The sequence below is a fragment of the Saimiri boliviensis genome, chromosome 13 (genome assembly GCF_048565385.1).
Source record: "Saimiri boliviensis isolate mSaiBol1 chromosome 13, mSaiBol1.pri, whole genome shotgun sequence".
NCBI classification, from domain to species: domain Eukaryota; kingdom Metazoa; phylum Chordata; class Mammalia; order Primates; family Cebidae; genus Saimiri; species Saimiri boliviensis.
The window spans coordinates 42,165,296-42,180,457 of NC_133461.1; the positions used below are offsets into that span (position 1 = coordinate 42,165,296).

Below are 15,162 nucleotides of genomic sequence, written 5' to 3' on the forward strand. Positions count from 1 at the left end.
TTATTGACTATAGTCCCTCCGTTATGCTACCAAGTACTAGGTCCTATTTATATTTAGTCCTTTTATTGTTTTTTTGTGTGTGCCCTCCTCCCCCACTACCATTCCCAGCCTCTGGTAACCATCCTGTATTCTACCTAGGAAGGTGTATTTTTAAATGTAATTGGTCATGCAAGTAGTCTCTAAAATGCCTGACCCAATTTATACCAATTTACACGCCTATGTAGAGATCTGTACTCACTGCTTCCCTGACAGAGAGTTTCCTTTGAGGAGGGTTCAGGCATGGCAAACTTGCACCATACCTCTGAAACTGACCCACGCGTCACGCCCCTGCCCACCTTCCCGGCACTTGTTTCGGCTCCGCCCCTTCCGCTTGGCGGTTCCGCTTCGGGGCCGCGCCTTTTCCCAGGGCTTGCAGCGGGAGAGGCGGGACATGGGTCCCTGTGACGTCACTGCCGGCTGGACGCCATCTTGCTGGTTTGCGGCCGGACTTGCATGTATCGGCGGCCTTGGTGAGAGTGTAGGGAAGGGTGGGGTGAGGGGGCGAGGCCGCGGCCAGGGCGGCGAAACTCTCCTCCCCTCGGCCCCACGGCTTGGGACAGCGTGAACGTGGTGTCGGAGGGATGTCAGCCTTCTCTGAGGCGGCGCTGGAGAAGAAGCTGTCGGAGTTGAGCAACTCGCAGCAGAGCGTGCAGACCTTGTCCCTGTGGCTCATTCACCACCGCAAACACTCGCGGCCCATCGTCACCGTGTGGGAGCGGGAGCTGCGGAAAGGTGAGTCGCCCGCGCATCTCGGCCACTCCCCACCACCCGGCCGGCTTACTGGCGCCCCAGGGAACCCTGTTTCTCCAGCGCCCCCGGCTTCCCGGCCTCGGGATGCCAGCGCGTGGTGGTCTGCGGGCTTGGAGGAGCTGCGTGCACCGCGCTTCTGCAAAGTCTGGGCTTAGATATTTATTGAATAAAGGAATGAATAATTTTTAAAACTCAGATTAACTTAACACGGAAACATAGCAGGGGCTTGGGACTCCACACACAGTTACGGCCAGAAATTCAAGTGGTCAGGTTTTTTTTTTTTTTTTTTTTTTTTTTAATTCTGTAAATGATAATGGAGGATACGGGAGGGGAAAGGTAGGGAAATGGAAAGAAAAAGATTGGTGTGGGTTTGGGAGTTACTTCCGTCATTTCTACAACGCAGCAACTTATTGTAAAATTAATGGAGGAATCGTTTTAGAAATCTAATATAAGAAGATGGGTGATTCAGTGGAAAGGACTCTGAATTTTTGTAGACTTTAGAGGATTTCGATATGGCAAGTTTGTTGTAAGTTCTGGATTTGCAGATGCCTTACCTGAAAATGAGAGGTTTAGATTAAGTGACCTAAAGTCTTTTCCTGTTCTATGATTATATGCCCTAATGCAGTGTCTTTTATTTTGCAAAACATTTGATGGTGTTCTTGTGAATGAAGTAAACTTTTTTGAGATGTCTGTCACTAAAATATTAAGAATCAGTTCACGTATGCAGAGCAACTTTATCTGTAAAAAACTGATTATGCTAGTGCGACTGAAAATAAAAAATTGCATTCGCTTAGTCTGAGTTTGCACTTTAATTCTTAATTCATTGGGTAGAGTGGGCACTCTTCATTATTGTTGTTAACATCCTGATGGATATAATGGTTATTTATCAAGTGTTAAAGGTTTTAACAAACTGTTGTTAATCAAAATAGAGTCTTGCTTACTGAACCTTGTGAAAGCTGTATGATGCATTTACATAACAGCCAAAATGTGAGCCAAAATGTTGGCTGTACAGAATGGAGATATTGTCCTTTTCTTGTATATTTGCTTGTGGTTGTGAAAACGTCACCCATCCTTGAGAAGATATTTATTTACAGCCCTGTTTTTCAGTTTATGTGTAAGTGTATGTGTATTGGCCCTGAATGAGGAATTCATCTTCTGTGAGTGGACGGAAAGGTTTGAGAAACACTGATGTAAAGGTCTGGAACGTAGCTGTGAACTTTGAAAAGTCAGGAATTAGCTTTGCTTCTACATTTTACTAGATTTCAGAATCAGTAACAGGTTTATCTTGTTTTTTTTTCTTTTTTGCAAAGAGCATTTAGAAACACATGTAATCAACATAGGGTTGATACCCAGACTCTCTAAAGAACTATTACAGGCCGGGCGCGGTGGCTCAAGCCTGTAATCCCAGCACTTTGGGAGGCCGAGGAGGGTGGATCATGAGGTCAAGAGATCGAGACCATCCTGGTCAACATGGTGAAACCCCGTCTCTACTAAAAATACAAAAAAAAATTAGCTGGGCATGGTGGCATGTGCCTGTAATCCCAGCTACTCAGGAGGCTGAGGCAGGAGAATTGCCTGAACCCAGGAGGCGGAGGTTGCGGAGAGCCCAGATCGCGCCATTGCACTCCAGCCTGGGTAACAAGAGTGAAACTCCGTCTCAAAAAAAAAAAAAAAAAAAAAAAGGCCGGGCGCGGTGGCTCAAGCCTGTAATCCCAGCACTTTGGGAGGCCGAGGCGGGTGGATCACGAGGTCGAGAGATCAAGACCATCCTGGTCAACATGGTGAAACCCCGTCTCTACTAAAAGTGCAAAAAATTAGCTGGGCATGGTGGCACGTGCCTGTAATCCCAGCTACTCAGGAGGCTGAGGCAGGAGAATTGCCTGAGCCCAGGAGGCGGAGGTTGCGGTGAGCCGAGATCGCGCCATTGCACTCCAGCCTGGGTAACAAGAGCGAAACTCCGCCTCAAAAAAAAAAAAAAAAAGAAGTATTACAAATCAGTAGAAAATGATAATACTTTTTATGGGCATTTCACATGACAAAACCTGAAAGGTCAATAAATGATGATCTGACAGATTAGGAAAAGTAAGCCAGTGAGGTTCCACTTTATGTTCATCAGTTTGGCAAAATAAAAAGTATGACCCTATCAGTAATTGTTGCGGACAAAGAGAAACAGGAACTCTTATACCACTTGGTGGGAATGTAAAACTTTTAACTGTTTTGTAGATCTACTAGCAACCTCTGATGAAGTTGGAGGTATATATTAAATATATCCTTTGACCTAGCAGTTTTCTTTCTAGGAATATATTCTAGAAATAAGTATTGTGCTCAAGGAATATGTTTATTGCAGCTTCATAACAACAAAATTGAAAACGAATTAAACATTCCAGCCTGGGCAACATAGTGAGACCTTGTCTCTACAAAAAAGAAAAGAATAGAAACCAAAAAACCATTCCATTAACTTGAGAATGGACAAATAAATTGTGATGTTGATAAAATGTAATACTGTCCAAAAGTTCTCATGAATGAACTAGAGCTGCATGAAACAACATGACTGAATTGAAAAACAAAATGTTAAGAAAACAAGGTACAGACCAATAATGCTGTATGGTCAAGTTTGAAAACATGCATAGTAATGATTAACACCATATTAACTCCTAACATCATAGGAGAAAGCTATCTAATAATGTATTTAAGAAAATGTTAGTACAAATGTGGGAAAATAAGATGTGCTTTTAGCAGGGTTTGTGATGTTTCCATATGTTTAAGTGGTTTCATAAGTAGAAAAACTTAAAGGCACATACAAAGATGCTTTAGGAGGAGGGGGTCAGTGATGATAGTGTTGATAGTAATAGTGATGCTGGTGAACACACTGCTGCTGCTGCTGCAATCATCATGTTAGCCTGGGCTACTCTGCCACGGGTTTCCTTTTCTTGTCAGATGACTGCCTTTGCAGGGTGTAGCCTTTGTGCCTGCGGTTTTGCTCATCAACTTCAGGATTCTTGTCTCCTGTAGTTTAATGATAATGGCAATCACTTACTGAGTACCAGGCATTCTTTTAGTTATTTTACCTTATCTTGAATCACATTTTCTCTGCAGAATAATTATAAAAGGAATTGCTCAAACTTGAAAATATACTACTACAAACTAAGGAAAATTAATTCAACATTTTATGTTAAGCTAGGCATTCTTTAGTTTCTCAAAGTGTGTAAAGACAAAAATGTGAAAGTGGTAGAAGTTACTGTTCAAAATATAAGAATGAGCTGGGTGCTGTGGCTCATGCCTGTACTCCCAGCCCTTTGGGAGGCTGAGGGAGGTGGATCACCAGATTTCAGAAGTTTGAGACTAGCCTGGCCAACATGGCAAAACCCTGTCTCTACAAAAAATACCAAAATTAGCTGATGTGATGGTGTGGGCCTAAGCTGCTAAAGAGGCTGAGGTGGGAGGATCACTTCAGCCCAAGAGGTTTAGGCTGCAGTGAGCCAGTTGCACCACTGTACTCCAGCCTGGGTGACAGAGCAAGACCCTGTCTCAGAAAACAAACCAACCAAGAAAAGTATAAGAAAGAATAGGTAAAATTATATATGTTAGATATGGTAACCATTCAGTTACGAAGGTTTCTCTTCTTTTCCTACTTTGCCTATCTTTGTCTCCTTTAAATAAAGAATTTCTGTTTGGAAGGATAAAGCTCAAGGCCTTTATGAAGGCCAAAATGACATGCAGTTTTCCTGATAAATGCAGTAAATTGTAACCAAAAATGTGAGTGACCATTTTGTTTTTTCTTTATTAAGATGTACTTCACATACCACACCATTCATTCATTCAAAGTATACTTTTAGTGGTTTTTAATATGTTTATGGAATTGTAAAGCTATCACCAGTTTTAGAACATTTTTATTACCCAAAAAGAAACTCCATGCCATTTAGCTGTTGTCCCCAGTCCCCCATCTCTCTTCCAGCCCTAGGCAACTGATAATTTGCTTTGCCTCTATAGATTGGACTATTTTTACCATTTCATATAAATAGAATTATACAGTATTTGGTCTTTTGCATGTTTTCCATTTATGCTGTAACATGGATGAGCCTAGAAAACATGCTAACTAAAAGAAGCCAGTTGCAAAAGACCACATACTGTTTGTTCTTCAGTCCTTTTTGTGGCCATATCATATTCTATTGTACGAATTTACCCATTTATCAGTTGGTAGACATTTTAGTTGTTTCCACTTTTTGGCTATTAAAAATAATGCTGCTGTGAGCACTCTTGTGCAAGTTTTTCTGTGGATTTGTTTTCGTCTTTCTTGGACATTTACTGAGTGGAATTTCTGGGTCATATGGGAATCCTGTGTTCCACCTTTTGAGGATCCACCACAATATTTTCCATAGTGGCTGTGTGTTTTTAAAATACATTCCTACCAGCAGTGTAATGAGGGTCTAATTTCTCTACATCCTTGCTAATATTTGTTATTTGTCTTTTTGATTACAGCTGGCCTAGTGGGTGTGAAGTGGTATCTCATTATGGTTTTGAAATGCATAATGGTGACTAATGATGCTGAGCCTGTTTTCATCTACTTATTAGCCATTTGGATGTTGTCTAGAGAAATATCTATTCTGCCCAATTTAAAATTTGTCTTTTTATTATTGAGTTGTAAGTGTTCCCAATGTATTCAAGGTAAAAGTATTGTGTTAGGCCGGGCGCGGTGGCTCACGCCTGTAATCCCAGTACTTTGGGAGGCTGAGGCAGGCAGATCACGAGGTCAAGAGATTGAGACCATCCTGGCCAACATGGTGAAACCCCGTCTCTACTAAAAATACAAAAAATAGCCGGGCATGGTGGCACATGCCTGTGGTCCAAGCTACTCAGGAGGGTGAGGCAGAAGAATTGCTTGAACCCAGGAGGCGAAGGTTGCAGTGAGCCGAGATTGCACCACTGCACTCCAGCCTGGCGACAGAGCAAGACTCTGTCTCAAAAAAAAAAAAAAAAAAAAGTATTGTGTTAGATTCACACTGCACATACTTTCTTCCATTCAGTGGGTTGTCTTTTTACTTTCTTAATTGTGTCCTTTGAAGGTGACTGTTTTAAACTGTGAATGTCTCAGTCAATATGAGACTAAATGATAAAACTTAATATACACCATTTATTTATATTCATTTCTGTAGAAATCTTGACCATGAGCATACCTCAACTTAGAAACCAACACCAATATTTGGGCTCTTTCTATGCACACTGACTGAAAGATCTCTAGAAGGGTTGTAGTAAACACGGTAGATAGGAGGAATTCTTTGCAGTTGGTGAAGGTCACTGCCCTTCCTAGTCTAGTGATTGTATCCTTTGTACCAGCTTCTTTTATGTTATATTCGTGTCTTAACAAAGCTATAAGTGCCTCAACCCCTTCAAGTATATTAATTCACCCTGTATTTATCAACTGTCTATTACAGTGGTAAAGAAAACAAAGTTTATTCCTGCCTTCGGAATGTATAGTCTCGTGTTAAGGGCAACCAATAAACAAAAAAATTGTAAATACAAATTTTGTGTTCTTTGAAGGAGGAAATATTTAGTTAGAGGGAAATCATCTCTGCAAGATGATGTTTAATAAAAGACCTCTTTGAACAAGTTACGGGGGGCATAGGCCAGCAGCCACTGGGAATATGTGAAAGTGCTGAGGTGATAACTAGCTTTGGATGCAAAGAGCCAAACCTGGAAATGGTCGGCCTTTGCATGCCTGTTAATTATTTTTCCTAACTTTTTGTTTTGTTTTGTTTTTTTAATGAGACAGTGTCTCACTGTGTTACTCAGGCTACTCTTGAACTCTTGGGCTCAAGTGATCTTCCTACCTCAGCCCCCTGAGTAGCTGGGACTACAGGTGCACATTACCATGCTGGGCTTATTTTTCCTGGAGCTGGCAACAATTAAAATAATACATTATTTAAAGTTTAGATTTTCCTCCTATTTGTAATCATTTGTTGAAATCAGCACCTTTCCATCAATAAGCTATATTAGTTATGTTTCAGGGAACGAATTACCATTTTATATTATGTCATAGGTTGGAGGGTGACATATTGGTTGTGAGGTAGATAGAGGAATCCTTCAGGTTGTTTTCCTATTTCAGTTTTTAGTTTCCATAGCCCCAACATACTGCCTTTGGTGAAAGTTCTTAAGTATTTGTTGAATTAACATTTGTATTCACTAATACGGCTTTAAATTTGTAAGATGTGCTAAAATAAGTACTTTATATTCTTAGCTCTTCTAATTAATTTGGTTTTAGAAAAATGGAGAAGTGAAAGAACATTTTTTATTTGCTTTAAAAATACATAGCAATATAAATCCTAAAAATGAAGAGATTCTATTTTAAATTGACAATTCAGTGGCTTTTATATTGTCTAATACTGTCACCTGTTTCTCTTCCAGAGTTAGAATTGAAAAAGTAAGTAGACAATGTTTGTGCTTTCTAGTTCTTATATTTAAAAAGATTAATGTGAAACTGACGTGATGACTTACACATAGTCATCTTGCAGCTTCAATATAGTTTTTTTTATAGTTATAGTCTTTCTTAGCACCTAAAAAAGTTAGTTTCTTAAAATATCATCAAATATTGAACCAATATTTATTTCTGTGATCAATTTACTTTTTAAGCCATTTGTTTGAATCAGGATCCAAGTTCATTTATTGCAATTGATTACTATGTAAATAAAGTTTCTTTATATCTGTGGGTTCTGTCTGTCTTTTATTTTAAATGTATTCTTTGAAAAAATCAAATTCGTTGTTCCAAAAAGATTCTTATATTCTAGACCAGGGATTTCTCCTGCTTTTTGGTTTGAGGATCTTTCTTAAAAATTGAGGATTCCAGATCTTTTGTTTATGTGGCTTAAATCTATCAGTAGTTACTACATTGGAAATAAAAACATTTTAAAATTTATTTAATAATTATTTATTTTAAAACTGTAATACTAAATTGATTCTTGTTAACAAATAATATTTAAACAATTTTTAATTAAGGCTGTGCATGGTGGCACATGCCTGTAGTCCCAGCACTTTGGGAGGCTGAGGCAGGCAGATCACATGAGGCCGGGAGTTTGAGACCAGCCTGACCAACATGGCAGAACCCTGTTTCTACTACAAATTTAAAAATTAGCCGGACGTGATGGTGCACATTTGTAATCCCAGCTACTTGGGAAGCTGAGGCCCAAGAATCTCTTGAACCTGGGAGGTGGAGGTTGCAGTGAGCCAAGATCGCTCCAAAAAAAAATTTTTTTTTTAATTACAAATGGACATGTTGTAATTATACATATTTATGGGCTACAGTTTGATGTTTTGATAGATGTGTATGTTGCTCTAATGATCAAATAAGGGTAGTTAGTATCCATTACCTCATGCAGTTATAACATAAATAACATTTTTAATGAAAATCAGTTATATTTGCTAAAAAATACCAAGGAAAGGAGTGATTATTTTACATTTTTGCAAATCTTTTTTTCTTTTAATTTTATTTCAGATAGTCTTACAAGCAATTTTTTCTTTTTTTTCATTTTATTTACTTTTATTTCAGATATTCTCATTTCTGCAAATCTTTATAAGATCTCTATTAATAGAAGCCTCCTGAATTCTCATGTCTTTGTCTGCATTCAGTCTTACTGTATCACATGACCTCTGCAAAACAACACTGTACACTTGTGAGAGAATGAAAGTGAAAAAAGGCAAATAATAGATGAGCATTCTTGTGAAAGTAGTTCTGACTTCATTGACCCCATTGACCCTGGGATCCGCAGACTATTGTCTGTGGGCCATTTTCTGTAAATTGATAGTTAGATCAAGAGACTAGTATATATTGCTTTGCTGATATATCCGTCCAAAGCAGACATATCCCTCTAAAATATTAATTCCCCAGAAAACAGAAACTGAATTTATGAAATTTCCCTTTGGCCCATAACATAATTTAATTTAGATTCTCTTTCCTGTGTCTTTTTTTTTTTTTTAAATGTGGATGTTTTTGCAGCTGATTAAACGAATTATCTCTAAATTTCTTATAAAAATAGCAGTGTGTTCCTACATTAAACAAACATCTGTAATTTTACAGGCTTCTTTTTTTTTTTCTTGATAAATTTTTCATCCAAAATGTATAAATAGAAGTTTTTTCTGTTGGTTTTCCGGCCAGGTGCAGTGAATCATGCCTGTCCCAGCCAGCACTTTGGGAGGCAGAGGCAGGTGGATTATTTGAGCCCAGGATTTCAAGACCAGCCTGGACAACATGGTGAAACCCTGTCACTACTAAAAATATCAAAATCAGTGGGGTGTGGTGGTGCATGACTGTAGTCACAACTGCTCAGGAGGCTGAGGTAGGAGGATTGCTTGAACCTGGAGGCAGAGGTTACAATGAGCCATGATCTGGCCACTGCAGTCCAGCCTGGGCAACTGAGCGAGACCCTGTCACCAAAAATAAAAGATGTTTCTTCTATAAGTTTTCTTTATTCAAGAAATATTTATTGACCTCTTTACTCTGTTAGTGAACAAGAATGATTGAGCAGATAAAAAGACAGAGCTGTCTTCATGAAGCTTACATATCAGCCAGGCAAGTGGACTCTGCTAAACTAGTAACTGCACAGTAATGAATACAAAGGAGAAATGTAACTGATAACCTGTCTTAGTTTAAGGAATCAGGGAAGGGTCCTTTGATTTAAGATTTGAAGTATATATAGAATTTACTAGGAGCTGTATACCAAGAAGATAGATAAAAGTTTTAGCGGTTGCTGTAATATTTGAATGTGGTCTTATGGAGAACAACATTATTTGACATTTCAAATAGAACAATTCAGTTCATAAGTCCTTTTTGGAATTAAACAGGATAATACACATTTAGATAAACTTTTAATTTAAAAAAAATTTTTTTTGAGACAGGATTTTACTCTGTCACCTAGGCTAGAGTGTAGCAGCATGATCTTGACTCACAGTAACCTCTCACTCCTGAACTTAAGTGATCCTCCCACTCCAGCCCCCTCAGTACTAGGACTGTAGGTACGCACCATCATGCCTGGCTGATAATTTTTTTCTGTTTTTTGTAGAGACCGAGTTTGCCGTATTACCCAGGCTGGTCTCAAACTCCTGAGCTCAAGAGATCCTCCCATTTTTGCCTCCCAAAGTGCTGGGATTACAGGCATGAGCCATGGAGCCTGGGCTAGATAAACTTTTAATGTTTTATATCTGAAAATAAGTGACTTAAGATGTGTATAAAATTTATTTATTTATTTATTTGTTTGTTTGAGAGAAAGGGTTTGGGGCTGTTGCCCAGGCTGGAGTGTAGTTGCAGATCAGGGTCCACTGCAGCCTCAACCTCCCAGGTTCAAGCAATCATCTTGAGTAGCTAGGACCACAGGTGCATGCTACCATGCCTAGCCGATTGTTTTTACTTTTTATTTTTCTAGAAACAGGGTCTTGCCATGTTTCTGAGGCTGGTCTCAAACTCCTGGGCTCAGATGATCCCCCTGTCTTAGCCTCCTGAAATGCTGGGATTATAGGTGTCAGCATTGCATCTTGCATGTTTTAATTTTTTTGTTTGTAAAAATGCATTAAGAGGATTATACAGAAAAAAGAAAAATAAAAGGATTATAATGATGAATTATTTATTTAGTCCCCTTGCCGTCATCTAAGCTTTTTGGTCATTTTGGTTCTCTTGCATAACTCTTGGCTGTTCTATTAGTCTTGTTATCCTTTCTATAGCTTTTTCTTTCTCCTTTCTATCTGTAATAACATAATTTTTTTTTTAACAGAATGGTTTACTATGCTTATGTTGAATGCTTGGATTTTCCAGGTGTATTTTTAAAAAACCCTCGTTTTGGTAGGTAAGATATACATAATATGAAATTTGAAAGGCAAAAAAGACTGGGCGTGGTGGCTCACACCTGTAATCCCAGCATTTTGGAGGCCGAAGTGGGCAGATCACTTGAGGGCAGGGGTTCAAGACCAGCCTAGCCAACATTATGAAACCCATCTCTACTAAAAATACAAAAATTAGCTGGGCGTGGTGGCAGGCACCTGTAATCCCAGCACTTTGGAGGCTGAGGTGGGCAGATCACTTGAGGTCAGGGGTTCAAGACCAGCCTAGCCAACATTATGAAATCTGTCTCTACTGAAAATATAAAAATTAGCTGGGCATGGAGGTGAGCACCTGTAATCCCAGCTACTTGGGAGCCTGAGGCAGGAGAATTGCTTGAACGTGGTGGGTGGAGGTTGCAGTGAGCCGAGATTGTGCCACTGCATTCTAGCTTGGGAGACAAAGCAAGACTCCCGTCTTATTTAAAAAAAAAAAAAAGACAAAAAGACTGTAAAGAGTGATATATATGGCTTCTTTCCATTCCTATTCCCTCCTTACCCACTTCTCTACCCAGAGTAAGTCTGTTAACAGTTTAATGACATTGCTTCATTAAAAAAAAAAAGTCTGCTTATATTTCATTTTATGAATGTGCCAAAATTTACGTAATTGTTATTCTGTTGATGAGCATTTAGGATGTTAGTTTTTTCTATTAAAATTTGTAAATTTGTTTGTTAGTAAATATTCTATTATATTCTTAATGGTTTCAGGTGATGATTTAAGAAACCTTGATAGGAGTGCTAGACATTAGTGTATCACACCATTTTGTGAAAAGTTCACTTTTACCTCTACCCATTTGAAATGCTACTTTAAGTTTTTCTATGTATTCGAATGTATTTTCAGTCTAATTCTGTTCCATTGATCTGTTCACTCATGTAGCACTGTTATACTCTTCAGTATGATTTCATGTCTGATAGGACATCCACCCTCTAAGACATGCTTTTTTTCTTCAGCAATTACGCTTCTCTGTTTCAGCATTTTTTTGTGTATTATTTCTTTGTTTTTCTATATAAACTCTAGAAACAACTTGTTATTTACAAGAACAAATTTTTTTATATTTCTGAAATTATCACTTTAATTTGTTATGGTACCTAGAAGACCATGTACCATCTTTACGATGGCAAATCTTAGGCTGAGAACTGTGCAATCTTACTTTAAATGCGTGTTTGTTTTAATTGTTTAAGTGATTTTCAAACTCATTCAGATGTCACTTCATGATGCTTTGTAAAAAAAACTGTAAAAAGTATCATGAAATGCACATTTAAGTTTAAAATAATTGTCTAACTTTGTGCTGAATGTATCTTAACTTGATTCTAGTACATACTAATGGATGTATTGAAGGATTAAGTTACATTATGAAAAAAGACTTAAAACTGAAAACATTGATTAGTTTTTCTCTAAGTTGGATAGTTTGTATTGATTGATTTCTGTGATGGCACACTTTGGTCCAGTTAAAGGAGCATCATTTTGCTTTAAAGTATGGTTTAAAAATACCTTATTAATAGCAATTTTTTTTCAAGGACTGTATTTTGCCAAACTATCAAAAAATTCACTTTTCTTAGTTGAATATCATGACATATTATCTTGAATAGCACTTGTGATGGTTAATTTTCTGTGTCAACTTGACTGGGCAACAGGATGCCCAAACATTGAGCCTGCCATTTCTGGATATGTGTGTGGAGATGTTTCTGGATGAGTTGAACATTTGAATCAGAGTGAGTAAAGCACATGCCCTCCCTAATGTAAGTAGGCTTTATCCAGTCAGTTGAAGAGGTAAATAGAACAAAAAGGTTGACTCTTCTGTGAATAAGAGAGAACTTCTGCTGACTGCTTTTGAGCTGGGGCATTTTTTTTTTCTCTCCTGCCTTTGTACTCAAACTGAAATACTGGCTGCTCTTCTAGGTCTTCAGTTTGCCAGTCTTCAGACTAGAACTACACCATTGGCAGTCCTGGTTCTTAGGCCTTTGAACTTGAACTGGAATACTCCATTGGCTCCCCTGGGTCTCCAGGCTCTCCTGCAGTCTGAACTGCAGATCTTGGGACTTGTCAGCCTCCAGATTCCCATGTCTAATTTCTTAGAATCGATCTATCAGTATTTCTCTTTCTCTGTCCTATTGGTTCTATTTCTTTGGAAAACCCTGAGTGAAAGTAATCTGAGCACTTCATCTAGACTTATTAACATTTTGTTTATTTACTTAATTTATTTATTTATTTTGAGATGGTGTCTTGCTCTCTTGCACACGCTGGAGTGCAATGGCACGATCTTGGCTCAATGTAACCTCTGCCTCTTGAGTTGAAGTGATTCCCCTGCCTCAGCCTCCTGAGGTAGCTGGGATTATAGGCACCTGCCACCACACCTGGCTAATTTTTTCTATTTTTAGTACAGACAGGGTTTCATCATCTTGGCCTCCCAGAGTTCTGGGATTACATGGGCCACCATGCCCGGCCATAGATTTTCTAGCATCTAATCAGTAAATCAACTATATGGGTTTGTAATTTGATGGTTTAGATGGTATTTTTACTTTCTGTCATTAATGCGCTAATGATTTAATGATGTTTTTCTGTAGTCCCAGTCTCGGTGTCACCGAATGGCATTTCCTAAAACATCTTAAATTCAGTGTGCACAAAGCAACTCTTTTATGTCATCTTGCCCCGTTCCCATTTCTCTTCCCTGTTGCTGTGCCTTTCGTATTTCAGCGAAAAGCATTACTAATCTACTAGTTGCCTAAGCTCAGAATTTCAAGATTGTCTCAATTTCTTTCTTGATACTTTTGTCACCTTCAGCTATTTTTGGCAACATCTCCCTTGCTTTTCCTTTTTCACCCCACTGCCCAGGTTCTCATCTTTTACTAACATTTTGCAGTAGCCTCACAGCGGATTTTGTTGTGCCTAATCTCATTCACCTACCAGTTGTCCTCCTTAGTCATGTTGACATAGAATTACTATATGACCCAGTAATTTCATTCCTAGGTATATGTTTAAGAGACCAGGCGCGGTGGCTCAAGCCTGTAATCCCAGCACTTTGGGAGGCCGAGGCTGGTGGATCACGAGGTCAAGAGATCGAGATCATCCTGGTCAACATGGTGAAACCCTGTCTCTACTAAAAATACAGAAAATTAGCTGGGCATGGTGGCACGTGCCTGTAATTCCAGCTACTCAGGAGGCTGAGGCAGGAGAATTGCCTGAACCCAGGAGGCGGAGGTTGCGGTGAGCCGAGATCATGCCATTGCACTCCAGCCTGGGTAACAAGAGCGAAACTCCGTCTCAAAAAAAAAAAAAAAAAAAAAAACTGAAAACAGATACTCAAACAAATACTTTATAAGAATGCTCATAATAGGACTATTCATAGTGACAAAAATGGAAACAACCTGCATAGTGGATGAATGGATAAAGAAATGTGGTATATCCATACACTGGAATATATTCAGCCATAAAAAGGAATGAAGTACTGATACATTCTAGTGTAGAGGAACCTCAAAGCAAAAGAAGGCAGACACAGAGTCACATATTGTATAATTCCATAATATATGAAATATCTAGAATGAGTAAATTCATAATACTCCAGGAGAATAGAGTGAAGAGAGGAATGGGAATAACTACTTTATGGGTATGGGGTTGTCTTTGGAGGGGCTGAAAATATCTTGGAACTAGTTGGAGGTAATGATTGTACAACCTTAACAAATGCACTAAAACCCCCTGAATCATATGCTTTAATGTGGTTAAGTTTATGTTATGTGAGATTCACTTCAGTTTTTAATATGTTGTATCTTGTGCTTTAATGTATCTGTGTGCTTTTATGTATTTTTTCCTCTATTTTTCCTCTATTCCCTTGTCTCCACACACTCATGATAACTCCTCTCTACGGGTTTTTATAGGCTCTCCTGGGAAGAATTAATTGTTTACCCACCCATCATCTAGTTCTGTTTTTGGAAATGAGTTCTTTTAAAAAAAAAATTCAACTTTTAAAATTTAAAATTTCAGTTAACATCTTAAATTTGAATCGATACCAACTTACCTTTAATAGCATATAAAAACTCTGTTCCTCTATACCCTGTCTTTCCTTTATGTTACACAAATTCCATCTTTATATGTTGTATGCCATTTGATAAACTTGTATTTTATGCATTTGATTTTTAAATTACATAGGAAGCAAAAAGAACTGACGAACTAAAAATACAACAATATTGGCTTTTATATTTACCTAGGGAGTTACCTTTACTGTTATTCTTTTTTTTTTTTTTTTTTTTTTTTTGAGATGGAGTTTCGCTCTTGTTACCCAGGCTGGAGTGCAATGGCGCGATCTCGACTCACTGCAACCTCCGTCTCCTGGGTTCAGGCAGTTCTCCTGCCTCAGCCTCCTGAGTAGCTGGGATTACAGGCACGTGCCACCATGCCCAGCTAATTTTTTTGTATTTTTAGTAGAGACAGGGTTTCACCATGTTCACCAGGATGGTCTCGATCTCTTGACCTCGTGATCCACTAGCCTCGGCCTCCCAAAGTGCTGGGATTACAGGCGT

General features: G+C 38.6%; 1 protein-coding gene across 3 annotated transcripts in view; it reads left to right on the plus strand.

Annotated features, from left to right (window-relative positions):
• Positions 1-457: 457 nt before the first annotated feature.
• The window catches only part of RPRD1A (regulation of nuclear pre-mRNA domain containing 1A), a 79,479-nt gene continuing 64,774 nt past the window's right edge, over positions 458-15,162 (plus strand). For all 3 annotated transcript variants that reach the window (XM_003924725.3, XM_010335428.2, XM_074383575.1), the window contains exon 1: positions 458-771. In XM_003924725.3, coding sequence (XP_003924774.1) covers positions 621-771 — 151 coding nt within the window. In that variant the 5' untranslated portion in view covers positions 458-620. The remainder of the gene's footprint in view (positions 772-15,162) is intronic.